The sequence below is a fragment of the Mesoplodon densirostris genome, chromosome 9 (genome assembly GCF_025265405.1).
Source record: "Mesoplodon densirostris isolate mMesDen1 chromosome 9, mMesDen1 primary haplotype, whole genome shotgun sequence".
Lineage (NCBI taxonomy): Eukaryota > Metazoa > Chordata > Mammalia > Artiodactyla > Ziphiidae > Mesoplodon > Mesoplodon densirostris.
Genome location: NC_082669.1, coordinates 77,385,072 through 77,400,648, shown reverse-complemented (window position 1 = coordinate 77,400,648; position 15,577 = coordinate 77,385,072). Strand labels below are relative to the sequence as shown.

At 33.9% G+C, this 15,577-nt stretch overlaps 1 protein-coding gene across 1 annotated transcript in view; it reads left to right on the top strand.

Annotated features, from left to right (window-relative positions):
- The window catches only part of BMT2 (base methyltransferase of 25S rRNA 2 homolog), an 88,130-nt gene that overhangs the window by 12,363 nt on the left and 60,190 nt on the right, over window positions 1-15,577 (top strand). Inside the window, exon 2 of the mRNA XM_060108052.1 lies at window positions 1,991-2,132. Within this exon, the coding sequence (XP_059964035.1) occupies window positions 1,991-2,132 (142 nt within the window). The remainder of the gene's footprint in view (window positions 1-1,990; window positions 2,133-15,577) is intronic.

The following is a 15,577-nucleotide window of genomic DNA, read 5'->3' as shown; positions in this document are numbered from 1 at the left end:
ATGGCCCCTGAGCCTGCGCGTCCGGAGCCTGTGCTCCGCAACGGGAGAGGTCACAACAGTGAGAGGCCCGTGTACCGCAAAAAAAAATAAAAATAAAAATAAAAATAAAATAATAATACTGTACCTTAATGAATCATTGGACATCAAGTCTGATGAGTAAAGTCAGGAATAGTCTTATGAACATCATTGGTTTATTAAGGTATCATTAACCAAAATATTTGCTTTAAAGACTTTACTTCTGGGCCTCCCTGGTGGCGCAGTGGTTGAGAGTCCGCCTGCCGATGCAGGGGATACGGGTTCGTGCCCCGGTCTGGGAGGATCCCATATGCCGCGGAGCGGCTGGGCCCGTGAGCCATGGCCGCTGAGCCTGCGCGTCCGGAGCCTGTGCTCCGCAATGGGAGAGGCCACAACAGTGAGAGGCCCGCATACCGAAAAAAAAAAAAAAAAAAAAAAAAAAAAAAAAAAAGACTTTACTTCCTGTAGTCCTACTTAGATACTTGATAAATAACTACATCTGAAAGATGTTACTAAAACTGAGGGGTTTTTCTCTGAGAATGTAGAAAAATTTGTTTGCCTGCTTGTTTTCAGTGGACAGTTATTGCCAACCTGCTGTATAACAAATTGAGAGCCCTGTCACTACACAAATGTTAGTGATTAATGAAAATATTATTGTATAAGAACATAACCATGAAAAAAGAGAAAGCTTTTCATCCTTTTGGGGTTTAAAGTCAATATTCAGACCAAGGCTGAGACTGATACATATTCATCTTAACTGAGCAATGTGTGTGTGAGGGCATATTTGTACCCTTATTACTCTTTCTGGTATCGGTCAAACTAGAAGGCTAATAGTTTGGTTTTCAGCTCAGTATGTGCTGGGCTAAGTGCTTAAAATAACCAGTAAAGTTTTTCAAATTTTGAATAGGTAAGTGTTGTTAAATTGGAACTATTATAATTCCTTTTCTGTTAAAAAAAAACCCAACTCTTAAATACTGGAATCTAATTGTCTCATCTGGGGAAAGAACTTGAATATAATTATCATCCCCAAATTTGGTTATTGTGTTTATGTTTTTAAGTTTATTGTGTCACTAAACAATTGCCTATATTTGAACATGTGGCAAGAGAACCTAAATTATGTCTAAGAACATTGATTGAAGCCAACTTGATAATTTTTGTTTACTCTTTTACCTTTACAATTATGTAAATGTTATTTATTTGGCTGTGGCATATTCATACCTTTCTTTATCAACTCACATTGATTTTTCAAATTAAATACGATGAGTGATCTAATTAAAAAAGAAAAAAGGTAGTAGCTAGAAGTAATGCTGTGGCCAGATAATATAGTCAGCTTATAATTTTTATTCATCTTATAGACTCAAAACTTTGGAGAGGTTTCCAAGGTAATTTCTCTAGCAATGTTTTTGCACTAGGATTATAATTTTTTAAGTGTAGTATGCCTACAGCAAGTCCAAGTGTATCAATACACAGCCATTTAACTTGCATGCTAATTTATGTTGCCATCTCACTTATCAACCCCTTTTAATATAGAAAACTGATAAATTTGTAGAGATCCAAGAAAATAACAGACAAGAAGAAGGATTAAGTGGCTTCTCTGTTGCTGCGAGGTCATATTGCCCAATGGTAGCAGGACAATTAATGTTTGAATGCCCAGCCATACTTGTCCACTACCAGGATGTTTTTGGTTTATAAATTGATAACTTGTATATGTTTACTTATATTTATTAGTTTTATTCAGCTTCACAAATCCATCTGTTTAAAATGGTAAAATTTATTTGGTTATCAAATCATCATGGTTAAAATGATGAATCCATTTGCATAAAGGAACTTCGAAAATTATGAAGTTTAAACTTCATGGAATTTTACTTCATGAGTTTGCTTTTATTCATCTTTAAATAATTGTAGATTATGCTGAAGCTTTTAAGAGCCTGACGTATTTTAAGTCAACTTAATTTAATTTTTTCCTTGTTTTTAGTGGGAGATTTTGATAAGATCTGGCGAGAACATTGTGAGGATGAGGAAACACTTTGTGAATATGCTGTTGCAATGAAAAATTTGGCAGATAATCATTGGGCAAAAACTTGTGAGGGCGAAGGTCGTATTGAATGGTGTTGTAGGTGAGTGTTTTTATGAATTAACATTTTTGGTTTCTAATGTATTATTTAAATTCTTAAGTCTAAGTAATGCTGTATATGATTCATTGTACCAAAAGAGAAATGTTTTAAAACAGATGATGTCTTTTACATAGCTTCTCCCCATTGCCTCACTTTCTCTATGTTTATTTCATTCACCTTTTTTAATCAAAATGTTTTTCTTTGATATAACTTAAATTTCTTTGTTTCAACTTTTTAAATGTATAACTTTAAATACATTTAATATGTTTAATTAAGCATTGGTACATTTAAAATATGAGATTTAGTACTTGACTCATCATTAATAAGTTATAGTATAGAAATTTCTTTAGATAATTATATTTGGATTCAAGTAAAAATGAATACTTTCCATTCTTTAAAGCTGAAAACATCTTAAAAGTTTCCAAATCATGAATTTTTATATGTGATTCAGGGTATTCCAGCACTTATATTGACTTTGGATAATGTTTATTTTCTCATAGCAGAGCTTCTAATTTTAAAAACATCAGAAAATGGAATACTGCTGATCATTTCTCTCAAGTGGTAAAATAATAAGAATGAATTTGTATATTGACTGAATTTAAAAATCAGTTCCCAGAAAACAAAACATTATCTTTCTGCTTGGACAATAAGTTTATGGTAACTTTTGGTTTATATTTCATTTCAATTATTTTTTATTCGAAATTTCTGTTTTGATTTCATTTAAAAGTTATGTAATAGTGCCTATTTCATTTATTCAACAAGTAATCCAAAGAAAAATATGTATTTTACTTCGTTCTTTTATTTATTCATTTAATAAATAATTTTAAATGATTGTCTACTGTGTACCAGTCACATCATAGGTACTGTGAGTATAGCACTCAACCAAACAGATAAAATCCTTGCTCTCATTGAACTTACATGCTAGTGAGGGTTAGAAGCAAGAAACAATACATAAGTTAAATATACACTAGGTCAGATAATGGTAAGTGCTGTGAGAAAAATAAAGCAAGGAGAAATAAAACAATTTTAAATAGGGTAGACAGAGAAGGCCTCACTAAAGTGATGTGTAAAAGACATGAAGGAAGTAAGAGAGCAAGCCTTAACAAGTCCAGAGGCCTTGAGATAGGAGCTTGCTGGCATGTTTCAGAAACAGCAAGGAGACCAGTGTGGCTAGAACAGAATGAGAAGGGGAGAGTGATAGAAAATAAGATAACAAACAGCTAGTTTTTGTAGGATCTGTGGACCATTGTGAAGACATTGGCCTTTATTCTGCATGAGATGCGAAGTCATTAAATGTTTTAAGAAGTAACAGGATCTTACTAATCTTTTGAAATGTGTCAAGGATTTTTAAGAACTAATTGTAGTGTTAAGATAGACTATAGAAAAGGCAAGGATGTTAGTAAGGAAACCAGTTAGGAAGCTGCTACAGTAATCAAGGCACAAAGTTATAGTGAAACAGTTTTCTTGGAGAAGGAGAGAGTGAATGGACAGACGGTGTGGTAGGATTAATGCTCAAATGAGTATAATGACTTAAGAGAGGGGCAGGGGAGATGATGATGTATACATGGTGGGATTATGATGATATGTAAGAAGTGAGCTGAAAATGTGCGGTAGTTGAGGAACAGTGAAAAGATTGGTATTATCAGTGGATTGTGGAGCCAAAGAATTGTGGAGTTGAGGAACTAAACGAAGGAGCCAGAATAATGAGAAATGAGATGCTTGGGATTAAAATGTTTGGATTTTTTTTTTTTTTTGCTTTTTCTAGGAAAAAAATGGTTATAAATGTGACTGTTCTATGGAGTATACATTTCTCCTTCAAGCTAAGAAACGCAAATTGAGGCATACTACTGAGCCAAATATTTCCCTTGTGACACAAAGTAATAATGTAATACAATCAGGAAGTCAGTACCATCACTATTTAAGACCAATGTTCTTTGCTCTTAGCAGCACTGCTTTTAAATTAATATTCCAATACATAGGCAAGCTCTCAGACTTTATTTCAAATACCACTTTGATATGTGGTATTCTCATAGGAGCATTTGCTTGTACCTTCCACTTGAATAATGAATATGCCTCATACTTCACTCTTCTTCCTTTTTCCTCAGATTTGTGCTTTTATCATTAGTTTTTGTATCTACATGTGTTCTGAAAGAGGTTATTTTTAGGTCAAACGGCTGAAAAAGAACATTAATAAGAATTTAGGTCAAACTGCTGAAAAATAACAGTGGCAAAATATGGTAAAAAGATTTTACTATGGAAAGTAATCCCAAGAGAAGTTTTATAGTGTCTTTACTTTAAACTTAAAACTAGGTTGGGGAAAAAAGGCTTCAAAGCAATATTGAATTTTGAAATGAGTTATCTGTAGTTCTAACTTGGGTTATATGTATTTCCTTTCCCTGTTGACAATTCTAAGAGAGCAGTGTCACTCTGAAAAGCTAAAATCAGCTTTAAAAGGGGTTTGACAAAAGTTCGCTTCCAGTAGTTATACTTAAAACTTTAGAGGAATTTGATATGTGAAATAAGTCTTACTGACATTACCTTGCTGAGATTTTGTTGACTGTTTAGCTTGAAGAATTATACATAAGATTTCCTTCTAAAAATTAGTAAAATTTTATTTGTAATATGAAGTATTTAAATTAGAAACAAAACCCAATATAAAGTTATAGTTGCATGTTTAATAAAAGAATTTGCCTTTTCTAACTCTCCACACAGAGGAACATATAAACACACCATTTCCTGAACCATTTGAAAGTAAATTGCAGATGACATGACATTTCATCTCCATCTCCTACATAACCACAATACTATAAACACATTAAGACAATTAACAGTAATTTCCTAAAATATCTAGTTCATAAAATTCCGATTTTTGTTATTGTCCCCATAACATGCTTTATAATTTTTTTTCCCCTAAATCAAGTCTTATGCTTTGGTGGTTAAATTTTTTAGGTTATTGTTTTTTTTTCCCTAACATTGCATTGTTTTTAGAGAAATGTCAGTTGATTTGTAAAATATACCACATTCTGTATTTTGTGATTGTTGGTTCGAGGTGATTAGTAGCATTGTTCAAATATTCTATATATCCTTACTGATTTTTCTTTTTGGCCTTCTATCAGTTACCAAAAGAGATGTTTCCATTTTACTTAATTTTTCTATAATAATTTGGCTCTTCTTTAAAGATTTCATTTTTCTGTTGAAGTTCTCCATATTTTCATCTATTCAGTTAATATTTTTCTCTATTAAAAATTTATAATAGTTATTTTATGTCCTTGTCAGCTTATTCCAACATAAAATTAATCTGTGGTTCTGTTTCTTTTGGCTGCTTTTTCTTTTGGTTATGGATCATTTTTTTCTGCTTCATTGTATGTCTGGTAATTTTTAAAAATACACTGGGTTGGCCAAAAAAGTTTGTTCGGGTTTTTCCATAACAGCATACAGAAAAACCCGAACGAACTTTTTGGCCAACCCATATATACTGACATTATGTTTAGAAGAGACTGGGGTGAATATTATTTTCCCAGAGAGGGCATAGTTTTTTCTCTGATAGGCAGCTGGGATGAGAGATTGAACACTTTGATCTAATCAGGAGTTAGGCTGGGTTGAAGCTGGATTACCACTTTAGATAGTTTCAGTTCACATCTGGCTTCAAATGCTTTGAGAGTGAGTCCTGTTCTGTGTATATTACAGGTACCAACCTGTAGCAGGACTCTGGGACCTAAGCCCATGGAAGAGTGCAGAGAATTTTCTTTGCTTTTTTAATCCCACTCCAAGTCTCCAGTGCTCCCCCCTCCCCCACCTTTTTCTTACTTGAAAAAAGACCTATGGGGGAAGGCAGGAGAATGGGGAGAACAATCTCTGCATTTGGGTTTCTTAAAGTTTCCAGTGTGTCACTCCATTCTAAGCAGCCATTGAAAGCTCTGCTGCTTTTCCTTTAACCGAACAAAATTCCTCTACCTTGGAAGGCTTGATCCTTCACTCATGCTCCTTTTCAGCAAATGCACAAAGTGCCTGTGATCCCTTCCATTAGACCTCTTTGCATACTCAATTCTCTTGATTTCTTTTTAATTTAATTTAATTAAATTTAAATTAAATTAAATTTAATTTTAATTTCTTTTTAATTTTTTAGATTGTGTAGGTTTTTTTCTTTTTTCCTAGTTATAGCACAACCAGGGGTCTGTTGTGATTATCTGTATCCTAATCCAAAACTAGCTTTGTGTCTTTGTTTTGGATTTATTTGATTGTTTTATCATGGTGCCATTTAACTACTTCATCAGTCTCCTTTATTTCTTATAAACTGAACGTTGAGTCTAAAGTGTTGATTCAGGTCCCAGATTTTTGCCAAAATATTTATTAGGTGAATCTGCATACTTCACATTGCATCACGTTAGCAACTTCTTATTGTCAGGTTATTCCACTATTAGAGATGATAAATTTTGCCATTTGGTTAAGGTGGTAACTACTAGATCCTTCCATTGTAAACTTATGTTTTCCTTTTGTAATTAGCAAGTCATACGTAGAGTGATATTTTTGGCTTGTGGATCAATCCTGTCTCCCAACAATCTTTCAACTAATAGGTTTACTCCATTTATTAAATAAATTTGGGGTGGTAAAATGATTTTTTTAATTGTATCATTCCTTGCATTTATTAGCGGTCATTCTTCTGTAAATAAAAACTTTCCCTTATGAACAGGGAATGATTACATGTTTTCTGGAAAGGTTAGGTAAAAGTAAACATATACATGTAATTCTTTCTGTTTAATTAGCAATTTTTAGAGTAAGGAGTTGGTGTAATAGTCATTTCCAATTGTGACAAGTGAGTTGTGGTTTTGTAGTTTTTGTTTGGTTGGTTGGTTTTGTTTTGGTGGGTTTTGTCTGTTTGTTTTTGGAATATCATTGTAGGCTCCTGGATTCACTTTTTCCCATCGGTCTTTGATTTGTGTTTGAGTGTGTGTTTGTGTTCAAATTAATCTGTATTTAGCCAGTGGGAGCCTCTTCAAAGCTGGCTTCTTGGTTCTGACATCACCTTTGAGCACTTCTTGCTCTCTACTACAAGATAAGCTTTACCTTCCCAGTCAAGACCTATAATCAAGGAGCCTTAGTTTCTTGTAGTGAGAAATAGAAATTAAGATCTGGGCACTAGATATGCTTCTGGGGTGTCCTTTCTTCTAGAATTTTTCACTGAACAGAAATATTATATAGTCTTAAATTCATGATTGATATTTGCTATTCAAATGTAACATTACAGGTTTTTTTGCCTAACTTCTTTGTTTTATATTTGTATAGTATCTCTTCTGTTACTCTGAAGGACTTAGTTTGGAATAACATCAACATATTTGCTTTGTTCTATAGTTCACATAAAATGGTTTCAAAATTACAGTACCAATTCTACTTCTAACAATAAACTGAGTGAAGTTTAAGATTTCTTTGCAGTTAGTTCTTTCGTCTTTAGAACATATCTCATTAAGGGTCAGAATACTGTGTTTAAAAGTTACTTGAAACAATTCTTTTGTGTATGGTTATGTTACCAATTTACTATGCAGTTTGTTTCACTTTACTTTGTTTTATGGTTTTTTTTCTTATTTTCTTTTAATCTGGGGGAATATAAGGCATTTACATGGTTCAAAAGTCAAAACTTTACAAAAAGGTATACTCAGAATAGGCTCCCTTCCATTTTCTTCATTTGTTTCTTGTTTCTCCTCTTTGCAGAAATAAGCAAACTCATACAATGTATATACATGTATCCACCCTGTCTTATCTCTTCAAGTGGTACATGTCATATACTCTCTTTTGTACATTTCATTTTTACTTAATATTATGTCATGGAGATCATTCTATTTGATATTGTATTAATCAGGGTTCTCCAGAGAATTGGCTCATGTGTTTGTGAAGGCTGACAAGTCCCAAGATCTGCAGGATGAGTTGACACGCCAGAGACCCAGGAGATCCAAACCAATGGTGTAATTCCTATCCTGAGGCCAGCAGGCTTGAGACCCAGGAAGAGCTGCTGTTTCAGTTTGAGTCCAAGGCAGGAAAAATTCAGTGTTCCAGTTCAAAGGCAGTCAGGCAAGAAGAATCTCTCATACTCTGGGGAGGGTCTGCTTTTTTGTTTTATGCAGACCTTCAAGTGATGGGATACAGCCTACCCTCATTAAGGAGGACAATCTGCTTTACTCAGTCTACCCATTTAAATGTTAGTCTCATCCAGAAATATCCTGACAGAAATACCCAGAATGTTTGACCAGATATTTAGGCACCCCGGAGCCCAGTCAAGTTGACACATAAATTGACCATCACAAGTATATAGATGTCTTCCTCATTTTGTCAAGTTACATACAAGCTTTTTCTGTTACAAATAGTGCTGTAATGAATAACCTTGTACGTATTCATTTTGTATTTTTGGCATTGTATCTTTGTAGATTTGTAGATGTGGAATTGCAGAGTAAAAGAGTAAATGCATATGTGATTTTGTTGGATATTGCCACATCACCCTCCATAGAGGTTATATCATTTAATTCCACCAGCAAAAATGACAATACCTGTTTTTCCAAAATCTTACCAACAGAGTATGTTGCCTACCTGTTGAATTTTTGCCAGTCTGATAGATGGGAATTGATATCTCTGTGTGATTTTAATTTACGTGTCTCTTATGAATGATGTTGAGTACGTTTTCATATACTTAGGAAATATTTGCCTTTTTTTCCTGTGAATTATGTGTTTGTGTTTTTGATGCTTTTTTTCCTAACGGTTTTTGGTCCCTTTTTTCTTGATTTTTTTTTTAGAGCTCTTTATATAATTTAGAGATATGTGCCCTTTTTCTTTGAGTTTGTATCTTTTGCCATGCAAGTTTTTGTTCTGCCATGCAGAAGGTTTTTGTTTTCACATAATCAGATATATCTGTCTCTTCTTTTATTGCTTCCAGATTCCAGTTGTCTTAGAAAAGCTTTTCTGATTCCCAGACTGTAAGAATTCCTATTAGAAATTCACTCATGTTTTCTTGTAGTACTTTTATGGTAATCATTTTTTTTTTTTTTTACATTTAGATCTCTGACCTCTTTGGAATTCATTCCAGTGTTTGTTGCAAAGTGTAGATCTAACCCCCCCAATAGTTATTTATTTCTCCAACATCATTTATGAAAATGTCTACCTTTTCTACAGTGATTTGACATATACCTACGTGATATACCAAGTTTCCCCACATAATTGATTCTGTTTTAGGACTTCCTGTAATGATTCCTTGGCTATATCATTTAATCCATGGTATTCTATAACATTCTTCCCCCTCCCCACCACCATTCTTCTTTCTCAGGATTTTCTTGGTTATTCTTGTTTTTTTTTTTTTTTCACCATATGTACTTTAGAATCAACTGGTCTAACTACATTTTTTAGTTTGTATTTTTAATGGGATTACATTAAATTTTTTAATAACTGGAAAAAAGTGAACTTCTTATAATGTTGAGTCATTGTATCCATGAAAAAGTTATATATCCTTCCATTTGTTCTAGTCCACTTTTGAATTTTCAGTAGTGTTTTAAGGTTTTCTATATAGTGATTATGCACATTTCTTATTATGTTGATTCCTAGGTACTTTATCATTTGTTGCTATTATAAATGAAATCTTTCCTTCAGTTGTATATCCTAACAGGCTATTGTTTGTATACATGTGGAGGCTTTTGATTTTTGTATGTTTTACATCCTGTTTTACTGAATTCTCTTACTGTTTGTATTACTTTGTGATTGATTCTTTTGGATTCTCTAGGTATATTATCATATCTGTGTATACATAGAGTTTTATTTCTTTCTCTCCAATTCATTGACTAATTATTTTTCTCTTGTCTATTACCTAGGCTATGTTTTACTCATTCAGTGATGTGTTTGGTATGTCCCCATTATATAAGTTGCTGGCTTTTTTGGCTGATATATAGATACAATTTACCTGTTTGGAAGTATTCACCAAGCTCTGATTGATTGATTGATTTTATTAGGAATAGCTGTTGGATATTGTTGAATGTCCTTTCAGCATCTATGGAAATGAATAAGTTTTCTCCTTGATTTGTGAATATAGTGAATTATATAGAAGGATTTTTTATATTGAATAATCCTCATATTCCTGAGATACATACTCCTTGGTCATGTTTGATTCTGTTTGTTAAAATTTTATTTCATATTTTACATTGATATTTATTTTTGTATTTTATATTTCTGTATTTTTTGTAGACATTCTCACACCTAATTATCATTGTATTTGCTCCATAAAAAATGACTTTAGAAAATTTTCCTTTGTTTATATGGTCTAGAACTGTTTAAACAGTTTTGGCATTGCCTAATTTGTACTTGTGTGTTTTATTTATAGAGGTGACTGAGTGATGGCATGGAGAGGTCATTGCCATTGAAAGAATTTATTACTTACATGTCCTGAGAGAAGTGGGTATGCCATGTCACACAGGGAAGCACCACATTTGGTCAGGAGGCAGAAGCAGGAGTGAAGGGAAAAAATAGACCTGATCCTTTATAGGGTTTACATGGGAAAGGCAAAGCAGGGTAAACGGTATAGGACTGGCTAGTTTGAATAATTTTGGTGGGCTTTGGAACATAGGAGCTGTCCCTAACTGTCTGGTACCTGGACCTGGGTTAATCTAGGGTATGGGAAACATGGACTTGTGTGAGAGTTAAATAAAGGAAATGGTTGGGTTGCACATGAGAGGCGCGCTCCCAAGTAAGTTGTTTATTATCTTTAGGAATTAGCTAGCCTTGGGAGAGGCAGTTTCTCCCTGGGTCTGTAAGGCCCTCCCAGATATCAGAACATCCTAAGTTACAGAAAATTAAAAGCTTCATAAATACAGGGGTTATCTGGTTTTTAAAGCCTTGGTAGAATTCCTCAGTGGATACTGATGCTTTCTGGTGAAGCAAGTCTTTGATAACTTTCTCTTATTTCATCTATGAATTTTGGTTTTGTTTAAATTTTGCAATTTAACTGCAAAATTAACTGCAGTTTATTAATTCTACCAGTAATCAAGAGTCAAGTTTAATAAATTTTCATATATTCCTATATCCTATATTTAATATACTTACCTAGAAAAATTATCTGTTTCATCTAAGTTTTCAGCTTTATTTGTATAAAGTTATGTAAATTAAAGAACCAGTTTATGTATTTATTTGTTGGTTCTGTTTTTTCCTAACATTAATATCTTAGTCCCTTTTTTTTGTTTGTTTACTTTTGTCCCCTAATCCTTTGAGTTGGATATTTATTTTATTTATTTTGATTCTTTCATTTGTATTGATATAAATATTAAAGGTCTGAATTTTCCTCAGGTCACTATTTTAGTGCATTTCTTAGATTCTGACTTGTGGTGGTTTTGTTATTTTTTAGAAGTTCTGTGATTTTTATTAGTACTTTGACTCCAGAGTTATTTAATTTTTTAAAAAATTTGCAGGTGAAATGAATTTTTTGTTTTATTTTGTTATTAGTTCTAGCCTTATTGCATTGAGATTGGATGATTTTGTCTGTATTATTTTTCCTATGGCTCTTACTGTGGTTTTATTTGTGACCTAATACATGTATATGGTAATTTTTGTGAATATTCCATGTGCACTTGAAAAAGAATAGAGAGAGTGAAGTTTGTTATGCAGTGATAAGATAAACCTTATTATGTTTTTAGAGCTTCTGTAACCTTACTTACTGTTCATTTACTTGATTGAGAGTGGTGTGTTAAAGTTCCCTGTTTTTAGTTTTGCCTGTTTCTCCATGCATCTCATGGAGTTTCTGCTTTGTGAGGATGGCTGCTATGATACATAGTACATGGCTTCACTGGGAATTGTGGTCTTCAGCATGATAAAGTATCCTTTTTTAATTCATTTAATGCTTTTTATTCTCTACCAGCCTCTTCTTCAACATTTCCCAGTCATCATAGATGAAGTTCATGCTTTAATAATCTTGCAACTGTGATATTCTATGAGTTCTTACATACCAAAAGCTATTTTTCTATATTTTTGTTACAAGATGCATAACTTGGCTAGATATAAAATCCTTGACTCACACTTTCTTTCTTTCAGTTTTGAAAAAAAAAATGTTGCTCTATTTTAGTCTCATTTTGTAGCGTTCCCCCTTTTCTCCCCCCCCCACACCCCCCTCGCCTTTTCCCTTCACTCTCTATTGAACCATTTGAAAGTCAGTTGCAGAAATCACAAGATTTTTGCTCCTGAATCCTTCAGTGTGTATCATTGCACTTAGTTGTTATCCCTCTTTGGTCTTCTTTAATTGAGGAAAATTCTCGGTCTTTTATGACATGGACATTTTGTAAAGTCAAAGTTTTACAGACTGTCTCTCAGTTTGGATTTGTATAGTTGTTTCTTTGTGATTAGGTTCAAGTTAAGCATATTATTAGCAAGAATATCACATAGGTGATATTGTATCCTTCTCAGGGTACTACATCAAGAGGCACATGATCTATTCTGTGTTCTTTTTTTTTTCTTTCAAATAGTCATTATTATTTTAGAGCAGTTTTAGGTTTACAGAAAAATTAAGCAGAAAATACAGGTAGTTCCCATACACCCTGACCCCACACATGGGCAGTCACATCACAGTCAACATCCATCTATAGTGCTACCTTTGTTACAGTTGATGAACCCACACTGACACATCATTAGAATCCAAAGTCCATAGTTTACATTAGGGTTCACTTTTGGTATTATATATTTATGGGTTTTGACAAATATATAATGACAAGTATCCACCATTATAGTATCATACAGAACAGTTTCACTGCTCTAAAAATCCTCTGTGCTCCAACTGTTAATTCCTTCTCCTCCCAACTTCCCCCTGCACCCAGCAACCACTGACTTTTTTACTGTCTCCATAGTTCTGCCTTTTCTAGAATCTATGTAGGTGGAATTACGGTATTTAACCTTTTCATATTGACATCTTTCACTTAATAATGTGCATTTAAGGTTCCACCATGTCTTTCTTGGCTTGATAGCTTATTTCTTTTTAGTGGTGAATAATATTCCATCATCTAGATGGACCAAAGCTTGTTTATCCTTTCAGCTACTGAAAGATATCTTGGTTGCTTCCACATTTTGGCAGTTATGAACAAAACTGCTGTAGAGACTTCCCTGGTGGTCCAGTGATAAAGAATCCACCTTACAATGCAGGGGACACAGATTCGATCCCTGGTCAGGGAACTAAGATCCCACATGCCGCGGGGCAACTAAACCTGTGCACCACAACTATTGAGCTCAAGTGCCTCAACTAGAGAGCCTGCGTGCCACAAACAACAGAGCCCATGCTTTCTGGAGCCCGTGCGCCACAACTAGAGTGAGAAAACCCAAATGCCACAACTAGGGAGAAGCCTGTGTGGCACAATGAAAGATCCCACATGCCTCAGTGAAGATCCTGTGTGCCACAACTAAGACCCGAAGCAGTCAAAAATAAATTAAATAAATAAATAAATAAATAAATAAATCTTAAAAAAAAAAAAACTGTTGTAAACATCCATGTGCAGGTTGTTGTGTGGAAGTAAGTGTTCAACTCTTTTTGGAAATACCATGAAACTTGATTGCTAGATTGTACAGGAAGAGTATATTTAGTTTTGTGGGAAATTACCTAACTGTCTTCCAAAATGACTCTACCATTTTGCATTCCCACTAGCAGTGAATGAGAGTTCTTGTTGCTCCACATCTTCACCAGTGTTTGGTGGTGTTAGTGTTCTGGTTTTCAGTCATTCTAATAATGTGTAGTAGTATCTCATTGCTATTTTAATTTGCATTTTCCCAATGACGTGATATGGAGCATCTTTTTCTTATGCTTATTTGATATCTGTACCTTCTTTAGTGAGGTGTCTGTTGGGTCTTTTGCCCATTTTTTAATCAGGTTGTTTGTTTTCGTAATGTTGAGTTTCAAGGATCCTTCATATATTTTGAATAACAGTCTTTTATCAGATATATCTTTTGAAAATATTTTCTCCTAGTCTATGGCTTGTTTTCTCATTCTATTGACATTGTCTTTTGCACAGCAGAAGTTTTTTATTTTAATTAAGTCTAGCTTCTCAATTTTTTCTTTTAAGGATTGTGACTTAGATTTGGCAATGACTTTTTAGATATAACACCCAAGGTCATCTAGATTTTCTCTTAAAAATTTATAAAACTCTCTTAAGAGTTTTAGAGTTTTGTGTTTTACATTTAGGTCTGTGATCCATTTGGAGTTAATTTTTGTGAAGAGTGTAATGTCTGTGTCAGGGTTCATTTTTTGACATGTCGATATCCAGTTGTTCCAGCACTATTTGTTGAAAAGACTGTCTTTACTCCACTGTATTACTCCACTGCTCCTTTGTCAAAGATCAGTTGAATGTATTTACATAGATCTATATCTGGGCTCTCTCTTCTGTTCCATTGATCTATTTGTCTATTGTTCTGCCTACAACATACTGTCCTTGATTACTAATATAATAGTATAGTTATAGCTTTATATTAAGTCTTGAAATCAGATGGTGTCAGTCCTCCAACTTTGTTCATCTCCCTCAATATTGTGTTGGCTATTCTGGGTCCTTTGCTTATCCATGTAAACTTTAGAATCCATTTGTTTTATCTATAAGATATTTTGCTGTGCTCTTGATTGGGATTGTGTTGAATGTATAAATCAATTTGGGAAGAGCTAACGTAGTGACAGTATTGAGTCTTCCTATTCATATTCATGGAATATCAATTTATGTAGTTCTTCTTCTTTTTTTTTTTTTTTTTTTTTGGTATGCGGGCCTCTCACTGCTGTGGCCTCTCCCGTTGCGGAGCACAGGCTCCGGACGTGCAGGCTCAGCGGCCATGGCTCACGGGCCCAGCCGCTCCGTGGCATGTGGGATCTTCCTGGACCAGGTCACGACCCCGTGTCCCCTGCATCGGCAGGCAGACTGCCAACCACTGTGCCACCAGGGAAGCCCCTATGTAGTTCTTCTTTATCCTCAGTTTTCTATTTAATTTCAAATTTGAAATGTTTTTCATATCTGCATTGCTTAATTATGTATAATTGAAGTGTTATGTTACAATTTTCTTCTCTTTTATAGCTGTTATTTTCTGTGTTTTTGAGAATTTTCATCCACTGAAAAGTTTTGATATCTTTCTCTTCCCTTCTAATAGAAACTTGTATGATTGCTGGATTCATTGGACATTTCTTTTATGTGTTTTGTCTTTTATGTTGGACTGTCTCTAGAGGTATAGGTAGAGGCTTGGGTGCTTGCTTTGTTTCTTAATTCCAAAGATCCTTGCTTGATTGCTACAGATATGAAAGTGGAGTTCCTTTAGTAAATATTGTCCTCTTTTGGCTGATTTATGAATTTTTAATAGGTTTAACTTATGTCAATATGCTCTTTATTCTTAATTGCTTCATTCTTTCCCTTTATCAACACATCTCCAGAGATACCCCCTTTTTTCAAGGTGCTTCCTTTCTCCCTCAGAAATAATAT